The sequence below is a fragment of the Tupaia chinensis genome, unplaced genomic scaffold (genome assembly GCF_000334495.1).
Source record: "Tupaia chinensis unplaced genomic scaffold, TupChi_1.0 Scaffold000074_1, whole genome shotgun sequence".
NCBI lineage: Eukaryota > Metazoa > Chordata > Mammalia > Scandentia > Tupaiidae > Tupaia > Tupaia belangeri.
The window spans coordinates 109,286-125,780 of NW_006159534.1; the positions used below are offsets into that span (position 1 = coordinate 109,286).

Here is a 16,495-nt window from a genome sequence, read left to right on the forward strand (position 1 = left end):
GTGATCTAGAATCTCTTTGCCATTCTGTTGTGATCGCTGGTGCAGCAGATTCAGTAGATATTGAGGAATATTTTAACCCTATTAGTATTTGGATGTTTAGCTACAATGCTCTTAGATCCTTCTAAAAACACATTAAATGGATATTGGAGAGTGGAGAGACAAGAAAAAGAGAAATGAAAAAGAGAGAGCGAAACAACAACAAAAAGAGAAAAAAAGTAAAAAAAAAATTAATTACTGTTTTCCTTTTTTAAAAAAATAAATCACAAAATAGAAAATTACAGGGCACAAGAGAAATGAAGACATTCTACTGATAATTGAGCCTCCAGCAAACAAGCTAGTGGCAGAAAAAGCCTAGTTCACAGGAAATACCTAGTTCACAGGAGCCATGTGGAACCTCCTTCTGAAGGCCTGGCTTCTTCTGCCTGGGTGGCGGACCAGAGCGATAATTAACAAGATAAAAGGTGGAGCTGGGAGCAAGAGAAAAACTTTGCCTTTAAAAAAAAATGTAAAAATGAAAAATTATTAAAAAAGGAAAGACAAGCAGGAACAGACAGATACAGAGACACAGAAATAGGGATAGAAGGCTGGGGGGGCTCCCTACCACTAGCTTGTTTGCTGGATGCTCCATTATCAGTAGTCTTGAAATTCAGTCTAGTTCACAGCAGGAGCCATGTGGAACCTCCTGAAGGCCTGGCTTCTTCTGCCTAGTTCACAGGAGCCATGTGGAACCTCCTTCTGAAGGCCTGGCTTCTTCTCTCTTCATAACTTTTGAGTGGTTGGTTATCTTCCTTATGTAGGTGGCACTATATTCTATAGGTCAATGTTCCCAAAGTGTGATTTTTCAAAGTTTCTTCAGTATATGCAAGGTATTTATTTAATTAAGTATGTAGTTATTTTAATACATTTTAGAAAGTACAACTATTAATATGTAAATATATATATAACATCAAACTTATGATTTTACAGATATTGTTGAGCACATCATCTCAGCTCACTAAAAATTGTTGTTTTAAAAGATATAACAAGGGGGGGACCAGCAGTTAGCATAATGGCTATGTCGCTGGACTCCCACGTAGTCGACCGCAGTTCGAGTCCCAGACCCAGTGGCTTAAACTCACTCCGGGCTCGTGTGTGTGCGTGCCCAAGATCCTGAGAGGAGAATGGAGGAGAAGGGATTGCGGCGTGGCCACCTCCCCTGGGGGGTGATTTCTCACTTTCTATCTCTCTGTCTGTCTCTGTCTGTCTGGCGAGTGCATGCACCCTATAGCAAAAACCTCTCAAAAAAAAAAGATATAACAAGGGGGGAGGATGACATAATAAGGGGCCAGCAGGTGGCATGGTAGTTGGGGAGCTAAACTCCCACATGGCCAACCATGATTCAAGACCTGGACCTGGCATTTTGCTTTCTCACTTTCTCTCTCTCACTCACTCACTCTCACTGTCTCTCTGGTGAGTGCACATGCCCTGTAGCAAAAGTTAAATAATAATAATAAATAAAATTAAATAAATAGCTTGTTAAGAAAAAAATATATAATAAATAAGTAAATATCAATGATATGGAGGACGGGTATGACAAAAGTAATGAAAATGGCCCTCAAATAAATGAAATACTGTATAAGAATCACACCAGCGTACCATAGAGGAGCTGGAGATAGTCTTTATTTAAAGTATTGAGGGTACTAAAGTTTAAGCCACGTTCAGATGTTTCTTAGCAAGAGAGAGGTTTTTGCTATAGGGTGTGTGTGCTCACCAGAAAGACAGAGAGAGACAGAGAGATAGAGAGCGAGAAATCAACTCCCAGTGGGGATGGCCACGCTGCAATCCCTTCTCCATTCTCCTCTGGGAGTCTTGGGCATGCATGCACACTCGCCCAATGTGAGTTTAAGCCACTGGGTCTGGGACTCGGTCCGTGGTTAACTACATAGGAGTTCAGCGACATAGCCATTACTCTAACTGCTGGTCCCCAGGTGTTTCTTGATACAGTAGACTAAACAGTTTTTTTTTAAATTATTATTTATTTTATTCTTCATCATCATTATTATTATTAAGTTGACCAGAGAGAGACAGAGAGAGAGGGGAAGTGAAAAAGCAAGTTGCCAGGTTGGGGTCTTGAACTGTGATTGGCCATGTGGGAGTCCGACACCTTAACTATCACCCCACCTGCTAACCCCACGAAAGAACAACTTTATAAAAGGAATTTCCAGAAGTTCATTCATAAGTGCTTATGTGTGTGTGTTAGATACACACATCTATCCTGAAGCACAAAGACATTTTTATTGATACATACCTGTGATCCGTTTGTCAATCAACTAAACAAAGGTCTTCTTCAAACCTTTACAAAATGCCCTCATATTACTTTCAAGCATGTGTAGTTTCAGTCTTCAGGCCATATGTAATAACCTTTCAGTCTCTACAGCCAATATTTTTCAGCTAGCCTGACTCTCAAGGACATCAAAATATTTTTTTTATTATTATTTTTTTTTTGGAGAGATTTTCATTATAGGACGCATGTGCTCTCCAGACAGACAGAGAGAGACATAGAGACAGAAAGCGAGAAATCACCCCCCAGGGGGGATGGTCACGCCGCAATCCCTTCTCCTCCATTCTCCTCTCAGTATCTTGGGCATGCACACACACGCACCCAGCGTGAGTATTAAGCCACCAGGTCCGGGACACGAACCGCGGTCGACTACGTGGGAGTCCAGCGACATAGCCATTACGCTAACTGCTGGTTCCCCAAAATACGTTTTTTTAAAAAATCTAGAGTTTAACTTGTATCTATTCAAAATATCAAAATTATTAAAAGTATGCAGTTCTGTTTGGGAGATAAAATTCTCTGTAGTTACAAAATTATGGAGTATTGGTCCTCAAAACACAAATCCTATTTAATTATAAAAGGCTAACTCACATATCAAGCCTTGTTCTGTCTCTCTTGTCTGTGATTTTTATCTCTCTCTGTCTGGCATGTCAGAAAAAGAAAATTTGATGTATATTTTCAACACTATGTATGGAGAGAGGACCAGTGATGGATAGTTTGATATAAATTATAGAACTGACCCTGGGACTTAGTGGTTAGGGGAGCTGGATCTCACATGGCCAGCTCCATGGTTTGAATACCAGCCCTGGCAACTTGAAAAACACACTGAACACATATGAGTGCATGTCCCAAATCTTGGCAGGTTGGAGAAATAAAGGAGAAGGGATTGCGGCATTACCAAACCCCATCAGGGGCACTTCATCTCTCTCTTCTCTCTCTGTCTCTGTCTCTCTGCTGAGCACACATGCCCTCTAGTAAATTAAAATAAACAAATAAACTGTAATATCCAGTGCTAGTTTTCTAACATAAATGTAGTAACAACTGGCATCTAGTATCTCTATAGCACTCTAGTTTCAAAAGACCTTCCAGTTATGTTACCTTATTTACTCCTAACTACTTCCTATGAGTTGGTTAGGACAGGTAGTGGTGGTTATGACAATGATATCCCTATTCAGTAGATTAGGAAAATAGTGTTTAAGAGAAGTGATTTATCTAAGTAATAGAGTTGCCACTCAATGCCAGGATTCTTAACCCTCTGTGTCTCTATATTAGAAAATATTGATATCTTGCTATCCTAACTGGATATCCCTTAGACTGTCCAGAATTCAACGTTTTCATCTTATATTCATCAAGAAATTTTCTGGTCTAAAATATGGATTACTGAGTGGTCTTAACCAGAAGTCAGTGTTCTATAAAAATAACCAATGCCACTGTCCTTCTCTCTTGTAATGGTTAATGTGACTAATTCATTTATCTATGCCTTCTAATATGTAAGTGGGCACCTCATAAGTTGGCTCGCATTAATCAGTTCTTTGGTCCCTGATCCTCTCTGACTTAAGCAGAAAGCTTTTGCCTTTCTTTAGAGGGAAGAAAAAGATGTTCCTTAGATGTAATGTAGACAAATTTCTATTCAGAAAAGTTTGTTCTTACACAAATGGATATTTTCTTTCCTCATCCCTAACCTTGGCATTAATAAATTTTACTTAAAACTGAGGAGTGGCCTGGCAGTGGCAGCAGGAGAACATGATGTTCTGCAAGGCAGACCCACAGAGGAAGGCTGCTAGTTTGAGTCTGGAGACTGTGTGCATTGAGCATGTGTGTGCCCATGATCAGGGGCAGCTTGAAGCTGCGGGGTGGGTCACGTTGTCAAGACCTTGTTGGGTTGCAGAATTTCTTGTCTGTCTTGCTCATGGAAGAACATAAATAGGGTGTGAGGGCAACTGAGCGATCACAGTTATGGCTTCCACAAATTTCATCTTTTTGAGACCCCTGAGCTAGTCTGGCCACTGCTAATAACTGTTTCCGATGCAGGTTCAATCACCTGTGGACTCTGCCACAATGTCCCCAGTAGAAAGGACAGCAGCCTGGGTTTTGAACAATGGGCAATATGAAGAGGATGTAGAAGAAACTGAGCAAAATCAAGATGAAGCCAAGCATGCTGAAAAGGTAGAACCTTGTCTGTCTTTATTGACTTACTGCCCACACAAGTGATGGGCCACTGAAGGGTTATCTAACCAAGAATCTCCCCACCCCTTCTTCACCTCTACCTCTTAGGCTAACCATCACTTACATTTCTGTGTGTAATAGTGCCTGTATGTGAATATATGAGGGAAATGTCCCTCATATTGGGGTGAGGGGAAGCAGTATTGCTTTTTGTGTAGAGTACTTTAATCTGGGTGATATTTTGCTATTTATTTCAAGTTATTTTAGGTGAATATTTAGTGTTTCTGTAAACTGGTGGTTAGTTTTAGCCAAAGCCAAAATTACATCAGAACTACACTTTCTATACCTGGTTAAAAATTTTTTATTTCATTTGTTTCTTCTTCCTTTCCTGGATAAAGATTGTTTAGCCCTGTAGATAATTCTTAAAAGAACATTATCTGTTGCTTGATTTTTTTGTTTGTTTTGCCTTTTTATAAGGCAAAGTTGACATAGAGGAAAAAAGAATTATAAAAACAAACCTTGACATTATTTATAGCATTATTGAACTTAACTGACACCAGACAACTAGCTGCTGCTTATTTATCAGCATACTTCCAAGTTATGCTTAATAGTGCAGTCTGCGTCTTCAAAACTGACATTTAAGGGACCAACAGTTAACATAATGATTATGTTGCTGGACTCCCATGTAGTTGACCGCGGTTCGAGTCCTGGACCCGGTGGCTTAAACTCACGCTGGGCGTGTGTGCATGCGTGCCTAAGATCCTGAGAGAAAAATGGAGGAGAAGGGACTGTGGCATGGCCATCCCCCCTGAGGGGGGTGATTTCTCACTTTCTGTCTCTCTGTCTCCTCTGTTTTTCTGGCGAGCACACATGCCCTTATAGCAAAAACCCCTCCAAAGAAAGAAACAAAATAAATAACTGTCATTTAAAATTCTCATTTTGACTTTCTGGGTTAACAAGCATAGTTTAGAACCATGGTGTTGGATAAGCAATAACTAGTTGTCTGTCAAATAAATGAGATGATATTATGTGGGAAATATATTGTATTTTATTATGCAACAAATATAAATAGGCCATCTAGAGAAAAGCTTATACTTCTCACCTTACCTAGAACATTTTACATTCCAGTGTACTCAGACCATAACCACAGCAACTTCATACACATGTAACCAGTTGAATGACCGAATTTGTATAAAGCTCATTAGAATACAGACAGACATGCATGTTAACACAAACAGCACCAAAGTGAGATGAACCACATGATGGAAACAGGCCAGGAGGCAATATATTTATCAGCCCTAGAGAGCTTGTAGGCCTTTGCTTAGTCCTGTGACCTGAATAGTTTACATTATTTATAGTTTACACTATTTATTGCTAAGGAGAAAGCAGGAAGAGCCTACTATGCCATAAAATTCTAGTTCTTGATTTAGTGACTTGAATCATAGCGATGTTGCTTGTCTCTAAAGGACTAATTCTAGTTGAGTAAGGAAGGGCAGTTTGATTAGCCAAGGTATGTCAGGGATCCCGCAGTGCAGGTGATGCTACTAAAACCTTGTTCTCTGCAGACGGGGGCTTTTGGCTTAAGTGATTTTTCAGGCTTCAAAATGTTTGATCTTTTTTTCACCTCCATTTGAAACCTCCATAGACTGGATGTCACTTGTAGTGGCTAGTAGTTTAATGTGGAGAGGGGGGGATATAAAATTCCAGAATTTGGAAAGCCAAGTTAAAATTTCAAACGTCATCTTGGAAGGGAAGCACAGCTCTATCAGCATTCATGCCACCTGCTAATTTGAAACAACACTGGCAAGGCAGCAGAGGGCCTGGCTGCCAGCTACGCTGCCTGGCATTGCTTACATAAGAATGCCAATGTTCGATTCCTAAAACCAGCATAACTCTAACTTTTCTCTTCTTGTCCATTTTCGGTGCCTCTTCCCGTCTGCTGTAGTACGAACAAGAAATCACTAAACTGAAGGAGCGCCTGCGTGCATCCAGCCGACGGCTGGAGGAGTACGAGCGCCGGTTGCTGGTGCAGGAGCAGCAGATGCAGAAGCTGCTGCTGGAGTACAAGACCCGGCTGGAGGACAGTGAGGAGCGGCTCCGCAGGCAGCAGGAGGAGAAAGACAGTCAGATGAAGAGCATCATCAGCAGGTCAGCATCCCTGTGCAGCAGATGGAGGCTAGCTCAGGATCCAAAGGGGTGGGGTGGGGACTTGAAGAATCCTCAAGGAATGGCAGCAAAAGCCATTCGCAACTGTGTATATCGTGTGGTACTCAACACAGATGGATGACTGGCTGTCTCTCTTCAAATATACTGAATATGAAACCTGAGGCACGTCCCATGAAGGTGAAAGTGGTCTTTTTTCTTTAACCATAACAATTAGAAAAAAATAAAACCTTACTGGCTCACTTGAGAAGTCTGAGAGGAGAACTGGAGCCAGGTGGAGGCACAACTGTTTGAGGCACTCTGTGTGATATTGGACCCACTTGAGAAGGTCCCAGGTTTGCATCCTGGGGTCTCCTTGTACACACTGGTGTGCATACGTGTGCCATGATCTGGGATGGGGGTGGATCATAGTATGGAGACTCCATTAGGGGTGCCTCTCTCTCTGTCTCTCTTTCTCATGGAGGGAATCAATGGGTAAACTTTTTAAAAATCTAAACATCCTATATCAAAGACTAGCTTAGTTTTTCAAAAGAAATCCAAAACTATGGGAAGGAGCTTCAATAGATATCTTTAGTGTGAGAGAAGCAAGAGAGAATGTCACAGATATCAATTTTTCTAAATATTTACATAATGTTCACTATGGATAGGTACTTGTTTTTTTCAAAGAATTATTTTATTTAACTTTATTTATTATTATCATTGCTCCGCAGGCAGCAGGAGGAGAAAGACAGTCAGATGAAGAGCATCATCAGCAGGTCAGCATCCCTGTGCAGCAGATGGAGGCTAGCTCAGGATCCAAAGGGGTGGGGTGGGGACTTGAAGAATCCTCAAGGAATGGCAGCAAAAGCCATTCGCAACTGTGTATATCGTGTGGTACTCAACACAGATGGATGACTGGCTGTCTCTCTTCAAATATACTGAATATGAAACCTGAGGCACGTCCCATGAAGGTGAAAGTGGTCTTTTTTCTTTAACCATAACAATTAGAAAAAAATAAAACCTTACTGGCTCACTTGAGAAGTCTGAGAGGAGAACTGGAGCCAGGTGGAGGCACAACTGTTTGAGGCACTCTGTGTGATATTGGACCCACTTGAGAAGGTCCCAGGTTTGCATCCTGGGGTCTCCTTGTACACACTGGTGTGCATACGTGTGCCATGATCTGGGATGGGGGTGGATCATAGTATGGAGACTCCATTAGGGGTGCCTCTCTCTCTGTCTCTCTTTCTCATGGAGGGAATCAATGGGTAAACTTTTTAAAAATCTAAACATCCTATATCAAAGACTAGCTTAGTTTTTCAAAAGAAATCCAAAACTATGGGAAGGAGCTTCAATAGATATCTTTAGTGTGAGAGAAGCAAGAGAGAATGTCACAGATATCAATTTTTCTAAATATTTACATAATGTTCACTATGGATAGGTACTTGTTTTTTTCAAAGAATTATTTTATTTAACTTTATTTATTATTATCATTATTATTTTCCAGTTTGATCAGAGAGAGAGAGAGAGAGAGAGGAAGTGAGAAAGCAAACCACCAGGTCCAAGACTTGAACCGTGGTTGGCCATGTGGGAGTCCAGCACCCCTATCCACCATGCCACCTGCCGGCCCTGTGGATAGGTACTTTTTAAAGCACTTCACTATAAAAATTTGTTAAATCTTCATCATAACCTCCAAGATAGGCATTATTATTATTCATATTTTACGAATAAAGAACCAGACAGTAGATTGATTTCTTCACCTGCCCTCAGTCATATGGTAAGTGGTGCACAAGGATTTGAACCCAGGAAGCTGAGCTCCAGAGTTCATATTCATCAACTGTGCTTCAGTAGTGTCAGATGCTATGGACAGGTCAAGTGTTTGGAGGGGAGAAAAGGTTTGTTGTTTTAATAATATGAATGTAATTGTTGATTTTGCCTAGAGCCATTTGAGTAGAGTCACAAGTTAAACATCAGTGAGTTAAGATATGAACGGTAGATGGAAAAGAAACTAAACCTAGTAAGGGCTGTCAGGTGGTGTGGTGGTTAAGGACACTGGACTCTCACATGGCCAACCATAGTTTGAGTCCCAGACCTGGTGGCTTGCTTTCTCACTTTCTCTCTCTCTGTGTCTATCCCTCTCTGGTCAAATTTAAGTAAATTAATGGATAAATTAATAATAAATTAAATAAAATTCAATAAAATCTTTAAAATTTTTTTTTTTTAAAAAAAGAGGGCATCAATTGGTTTTTGTTGGCTAGTTTGGTACCTTAGGATGAAATAAGTTATGCTGAAGAAGGGTCCAATGAAGGAGAAGGACTGTCTGCCATGACCTACACCCTGCAGCTTCCTGAGCCCAAGTTGGACATGGCATTTCCAGCCTGGCATGTGCCTCAACTGTGCCAAGTACAAGAACTTGGTGAAGACTGTCCATTGCTGCTGCACAGCTGCCTGCAGGGCTTCATCAGTCATGATGAGCTCACCTTCCCCTACTCCGTGCTTACCACAGATCCCCAACCCAGGCCCCCATACAGCTCACAGTGGCTATTCACAATGCAGCTGCCTGCCTGCTGGTTTCAGCCTCAGTGTCAGGTGGAAACAGGTGGGAATAGGAGATCCGGAGAGATCACATCAACAGAAATGGAGATGTGCACTGGGGAAAGGGCCAACCAGGCCACTGACCTATTGCCATCTGGGAGGTGACCAGAGCCTTCATGCCCTGAGGACCAGCAGACAAAAGAGGACCTGAGGAATGCCATGAAGAGTCTCAACAACTCTTGTGTTCATTTCATGATTGACTGAAAGAAAGTCACAGAGACAATTAAGTGTCGTAATGAGATCATGCATTCTTCAGAGATGAAAGTGTCTCCTGTGTGGCTTCCAGATTTTCAGATGAAGATCCAAAACTTAAAAAAAAAAAAAAAAAAAAAAAAAACTTTTGTTTTTGCCACAGGGCATGTGTGCACACTGGAGAAACAGAGAGAAAGAGATGGAGGGAAAGTGAAAGAGCACTCCCCAGGAGGATGATCGCACTGCAGTCCTGTCTCCTCTACCCTCCTTGGATTTGGGGCACATGAGCCCAGCATGTTTCTCAAGCCACTGAGTCAGGACTCATACCATGCTGTCAGCCATGTGGTATCCAGCCACCTTCACCACCACACCATCGACTGGCCCAGTCCCAAATTTTCTGAATGATTTCAGGCATGTCTCCAGAATAGAACAGCTGACAACTGACTAGGCTATTCACATCACCAAGGAAGATCAGCCAGACTGGTATGGATGTGAAACAGAAACATACCTGAGTGAGAGGAGCTAAGTGAATGAAATAGAAGCAGAATTGCTAAAGGACGAACTGCAAGAGCTGTATTCTCAAACAGGAGAACGAGAAGTGTTGCCTGAAGAGATCTCAAATCAACGAGGAGTAGTGGAGGAATTTCTGAGAAACAATAAGGATTTTAGAAATGGCCTTACAGAAGATCTGTATAAGTTAGATAGTCTCCATATACAGCATCAGCAGCTGGATTTGGTGGAGCCTGGGAAATAGACCCATGGGAGGAAAGCCTGAGGTTGCCTTTCAACAATAATCAGGCACAGTCAGTGAAAGCCAGCATGACTTCCCTCTCAGATGTGCTTTCTGTACAAAAGGAGAAAGCTACCAGAGTATTGTACCCACACCAAAAGGAATTTTTGTTGTCTTTCCCTGGACTTGGCTTTGACTCTTGGTAGTTTTTTTGTATATATGTTCATAAACTTGGGGTTGGGCCAGATAGTGTTGCAGTGTCAACACACAACACTCTGAGAGGTTGACTTACACAGGAAGACTTCAGGTTCATGTCAGGTGACATTCCGGAGTATGCCATATACACATTTGCCCATGTTCTGGGCAGGCTGAGGCTGAGGGTAGATTGCAGCTTCTGGACCCTGTCAGTATGTTATTTCTTGTTTTTTCTCTTTCTCTCACACACACAGACACAAAAAACTGTTTTGTTTTGTTTTTTTTTTTTTTGAAGACAGAGAGAGAGAGAGCATTTGGGGGTATTTTTGTTTTTGTTTTTGCTAAAGAACACATGTTCCCCAGAGAAAGAGAGAGAGAAAGCAATAAATCACCCCCCAGGGGGATTGGCTATGCCACAGTCCCTCTTCCTCCATTCCTCTCTCAGGATTTTGAGCACATATGCACACCCTCCCAGCATGAGTTTCAAGTCACTGGGTCTGGAATTTGAACCACGGTCAACCATATGGGAGTCCAACACCTTAACCACTACGCCATTTGCTGGCCCCAACAAATAAAACTTTTTAAAAAACAGAAATAAAGGAAATGGAGGATATAATTATGGGACTACTATTCCAAAGGAGGTGGAAGTGTATGGGATCCAAGCATAGAATAGTCAGCCTTGGCTGTCTTCTTCCAAGGTAGGAGAGAAGGAAGAAAAGATGGCTGCAGGTCTTTCATTAGCAAGGAATGGAAAGCTCGATTTACGATGAATTTTGAGTTTTGAATTCTCTATATCACCTGGCCCTCTCTTTGAAGATGCTCATTTCTCACTCCTGCCACATTCTAGGCTAATGGCTGTGGAAGAGGAATTGAAGAAGGATCATGCTGAAATGCAAGCAGTTATTGATGCAAAGCAGAAGATAATTGATGCACAGGTAAGCAGATTCTAAGTCTCCTAGAAGGCTCTTGTTTATAATAACTGCGAGTTCCTGACTTCCCACCATTGCAAATGCCAAAGGCAGGTACTGGAAAATGGGTCATTGGAAAGTTCTCAGCATCAGCCTGTGAAGATTCAGTGAGCTTCTATGTGACCTCTGTTCCATTACCTTTCTTTCACTGGTGACAAGTCTGTGAACCTAGCGAAGTGTTAGTATGCATAGTGCAGTTGCTTGACAGATCTCCACCTAGTGCACAGTGGTGTTTGCGCTGAAGGGGGGAGCTGTGGAAAGTGCATCGCATGTGTCTGGCTTGTGACCTCCACTGCCCGTTGCTTGGCTGTGCTATTCACACACAGTGGTCTTGTCGGTCCTGTCCACTGCCATCAACCTCTGGCCCCAGACAGGAATGGAATTGCAGGGGAAAGACAAGGTCATAGAAGGCACCTTTCTTTGTTACTCTTCTGGTCAGGGTTTGGCATTGCTGCTTGAAATGTGCTTGGCTGCCTTTCTTCGTTGGCACTGTGCTCAGAGAACCTCTTTAAGAAAAGATGGACTCAGAACCTAGGTCTCTGCTCACTGTAGCTTACGCCTGTGACACCATGGAATGATGGCTGACAAGAGCACCTCACAGGGGCATGTCAGTGACCAGAGCAAAGTCCAGGAGACCGAAATGTTTCTAACCCCTTTTCATTGCACAATGCAAAATATGGTTGCGTTTCTTAGAGTGAAACAAATCACAAAAGGCAGGCATAGTTTGATAGTGGCTGGTCTAGCTACTGAATGTGTCATCTCCCTGAAGACAAGCCAGCAAGGTTTGCATTTCTCACTCCTAAGCTGTGAAATAAACATGAGAGCAAGGACCTTGTGCACAAATGTTCTCCTTCTGAACTTACTGGCCAGTAGTCAGTGTATGCTGGAGACCCCAGTATTCTTAAACATGCGCTCAATAGTCTAGTTTCTTTACAGGGTCAGTGTGGCATGGATGGGGTTTATTTCTTAAAGTAACCGAGAGTGATGGTGAAATCATAGCATGGGAAGAAGACAACATGGAAGAAGGCCTGCTAGTCCTTCAAACACCTAGTCTCGGAAGTAGAGAGTTGTGATGCTCTCTTTCAGCCTGGCTCCCCAAAATATTTTGGACTCTTGAACTCTCTAGTTTCTGAATAGTTAGATCTACTAAGAAGCAAAAGAGTCTACTGTAATTATCTTATGTGCTCCTTTGATAAAAAATCTTACTAGTGTCCCCAAAGTGGGTAAGAGAAGGCCATGTCACTACACATATATAAAAGTCATCCCAGAAACTTAAAGAGCCTGGATATAGCAGGCAATTTAGTCAGGAAAACTAGCTTTGATAAGTTTTCACTTTTGTAATTTCAATACAATAATTAAAATAAGGGAGAGTTCTATTAATGCTACCAGGAGGAAATTTCAGAATACTGAGATAAAACAGGTCTCCTTAATACTCACAGCTGGTCTAAACTCAGTCTTTAAGAAGAGAGGCTTGGGGACCAGCATTTGACGTAATGGCTATGTTGCTAGACTCCCACGTAGTCGACCACAGTTCGAGTCCCAGACCCGGTGGCTTAAACTCACGCCAGGTGTGTGTGTGTGTGCACGTGTGTGCGTGTGTGCCCAAGATCCTGAGAGGAGAATGGAGGAGAAGGAATTGATGCATGGCCATCCCCTCTGGGGAGTGATTTCTTGCTTTCTGTCTGTCTCACTCTGTCTTCCTGGTGAGCACACACTCCCTATAGCAAAAACTTCAAAAGAAAAAAAAAAAAGAAAAGAAAGAAAGAAAGAAAGAAAAGAAAAGAAAAAGAGAGGCTTGGATGTGCCACCACCAATGTGCACCTATGGCTCAGTGCACACTGGCTGACAGGACCACCTTACTGTTAGCTTCTGAAGAGTTCTACCCCACCCTGCCCCTACTCTCACATCCAGGGCAGTATGAAGCAGAAGTCGTAGCATAGGAAAGGAATGCTGAAGAGGAGATCTGACTTATCAAGGCTCAGAAGCTCTGGAGAGTAAGGTCCTTCCCGCAGCTGGCCAGGAAGGTGTCATAATGTAGGAATGGGAGAAGTGTTATTCTCAAAACTGCAGTCACTGTGTCACTGTCAGATCCCGGGGTGTGACTAAACTAGTGAATGTTTGGGTCCATGCCTCAGGATGGTAGTTTTCAAATGGTTCTGTTCCCAGGACTGTTCTGATGGAACCGAAGCACCTCCCATGAATCTCTACCACCTATTTCCATTGATGGCTGAGCATCAAGGACCACTAACGACCAGTTCATACTGGGGTTGCTTAAAGATAACGAATGGCTACTCGAACACAGGCATCACTATATAATAAACTATTCTACCAGAGACCCAGTGTGGATCCCTAAAGAATTCTTGGGGAACCCACTAGACCCCTTAGTAGTATATGCACAATGCATATCTTAAAAAACTAAAAACATTTTTTAAAGAATTATGTCCTTCAGGGCTTTTCAATTCTAGCTGGTGACTTACTGGTACATTAAAATCATATTATAGCAAAAAAACTGTGAACATCCTTTGTTTCCTTTGTAATGAATGACTTTCTATATCAGATCCTTCATTTTATAAGGATAACTCTTACTTCTTGAGTGTTTGATGGAGCAGCCCTTCTGGCATCATTTATTACATTCTGTTTCTGGGAGGGGGAGATGAAAGCTCCCAGAGAGGTGACCTACTCTTTTATGTCCCTGACGTGTGTGTTGGTGCCACTGGTAGTACAAAATGTTCCTGAAATGAGTGTAGTTGCTTTCCTCATGCTAGAGGTAAACCAGCACTCCTCACACTGACACGCAGTTGCCCAGGGAACTGGTTTTCATCTCTCAGCAGCCCTGTACACCCACAGGGAAGGCTTGTCCTTGAATTCAGCTTCTCCCCCTCCTTGAGTCAATTCATGCTGCAAGGCACAGGCCTGCATTAGCTACTTTCTAACTAGAACCACAGAACGATGAGCACTCCCTTGGTGAGTGGCAGAGTCACCCAGCCTGGCCCCTGTACCTTGGACGGGGACTCCTAATAATGGCAGAACCATTTCTTAAATAGCAGAGCAGGGATGTGCCACCTTGACCCCCGAGCTTGAGGAGACACCGTGACACCCTGCATCTCTCTACATGACTCAGATGGAGAACAGAAAAGGGCTTCCTCCTATGAGAAGCAAAGCAGCTGCCTAGTTACTGTTGCAAGTGATGTCTCCGCTGTGTTAAATTACAGGTCATAAATGGAGATGAGATTATGCAAACAGGCAAGTAAACCCATCCCTTCTCTAGCTGAGCGGTTCCCAGCCCTGGCCGGCGCACTGGCCTCCTACACATTCCAGCTCCTCCACTCCCCGCATCCAGGTCCTTCCCGCAGGCTGGGGCAGATGGCTGTGCCTTCCGATTTAGGCAGAGCTGAAATGTCAGGGCATCTTTTGCCAATTTGACTTTCAGAAGGCTCTATTTAATTTTTTTTTCTTTTACTTTTTATTTTGAGTGTTTGGCAATGGCAAAATTACAAAGGGAGTTTCTTCACCTGGCAGCTTGGGCTGTTCAGTAGGGGGGTTGCTTGGCTCCCATTGTTACCTGTGTTGACAATAAGTAGTTACAGTCATTTTTAGCCCTCTTAACCTTTCAAGAATCAAGTAATCTTTTGTGAATAACTGATTTTTTTTAGATGATCCCTGGAAAGCCTTGCTTTCCCTAGTATTGGGTCCTTATCATTTATTCCAGTTCCAAAATACCTTTTCTTCTGAATCATTCCTAACCATGGAAGGCTACTATATCTTATTTTCTGATAGCCACAGGCCAGTCCTTACCTACTGCTTTTAAAAGATGTATACTTATTATCCCAGAAAACTCCACTGACTGTAGTTTTCTTATAAATAATAGCTGTTATTAGAAACCTGAGCAGATCTCCCTTTCTTTGAGTTTTCCTAATTCTTAAAACAAGTTACCTTCCCAAGATAAGATACTCAAAGAGTATCTTATGCTAGATGTGGGTTAGTTAATGCTGGTTTGGTGTATCTTACCACCTGAGTTCTCCTTCAGGAAAGGAGTTAGTAAATGTAAGGTAGACTCCTTGTCATGCTTTTGAAACCATGACCACCAGCACCGCTGCCATTTAGACTCCGCTCCTACCCCTGCAAAGGAGGAGATTAAAGGGAAGCATCATTCGATGTGGCAGTTGCTTATGGTTAACCTAGATTCCCAGGCTCCTGGCTGCGCAGTCCTACGGTGCAGTGCTGTAAGGGGGCGAGAGAGCTGCTGCTTCCAGCGTAGGGAGCAGCGTCCTCCCTCAGCCCTCCTGCCCATCTCTGGACCTGATCTTGACTAAACCGTGCTGTGCTTTTCCCTGGGCAAATTCAAAAGTTCAAATAAGAAAGCTCCTTTTGGCTTCGGGGCTGTCCCCCAGGTGCTGTTTTCTTTTTAAGGTCATGGGTGTAGGTAAAGACTGTCCTGCTCTGCATCAACTTGATTTCTGAAAAGTATGGGCCTCATGTTGGAAAGGGTCTCGAATGACTTACCTAGCTGCTGAAGCTAAAATTAGAGTGTCCTTCCTAGTCATGTGAACTGATAATGTTTTGATGGAATGACGATTTTTTTTTTTTTTTAATTTAGATGGTCCTTCCTACTTTCCCTTTGATTGTCTTTCCCCCCACCTTGGTTTTTGGGGGGGGTTTTGGTGTGTTTGTATTTAATGACCCTTACTTCTAAATACTGGTTCTGAAGCTTTTTTTTTTCCAGAGACTCAAAAGTAAAATGAAAGCAATCTTGTCATTGGACAGCTTTCCTGGAGTAACTCTGAGCTGGAATGGGTCTAGGAGCCTGTGTTCTCTGTTCGTTCTCATGTGTCATGTTGATGGCATCCCCCTTCAGCCACGTCTCCCTCCCCATACTCCAATAACTCCTTGGTCTGAGCTTTTGGCTGCCTTTTCCCCTCTTGCTGTTGCATCCTCACCTTGTTGGTGACTCTAAACAGCCACCATGTATTGTTTTAATTTTGAGCACAGTGTGAATTCTTTCCAAATGTGACTGATATGCCCTCTTCTGGGGCGAGAGCCTACAGACCACATGCACTTTTCCTCTGTGAAATGAAACCTCTGGTGCTTCTTTCTTTGCCACCTAATTTCCATGTTTCAGTTTTGACCAAAATCACTTCAGCTGTGGGCAACTTGACACCTCTGTTGCATAGTCGGCAGTTAACACCTGGTGTCACT

The 16,495-nt window shown here is 42.6% G+C and overlaps 1 protein-coding gene across 1 annotated transcript in view; it reads left to right on the forward strand.

Annotated features, from left to right (window-relative positions):
* The window catches only part of RASAL2 (RAS protein activator like 2), a gene marked incomplete at its 5' end in the record, with an annotated part of 117,190 nt that overhangs the window by 95,442 nt on the left and 5,253 nt on the right, over positions 1-16,495 (forward strand). Inside the window, 3 exon segments of the mRNA XM_014583895.2 lie at positions 4,349-4,483; positions 6,426-6,628; positions 11,179-11,266. Coding sequence (XP_014439381.1) covers positions 4,349-4,483; positions 6,426-6,628; positions 11,179-11,266 — 426 coding nt within the window.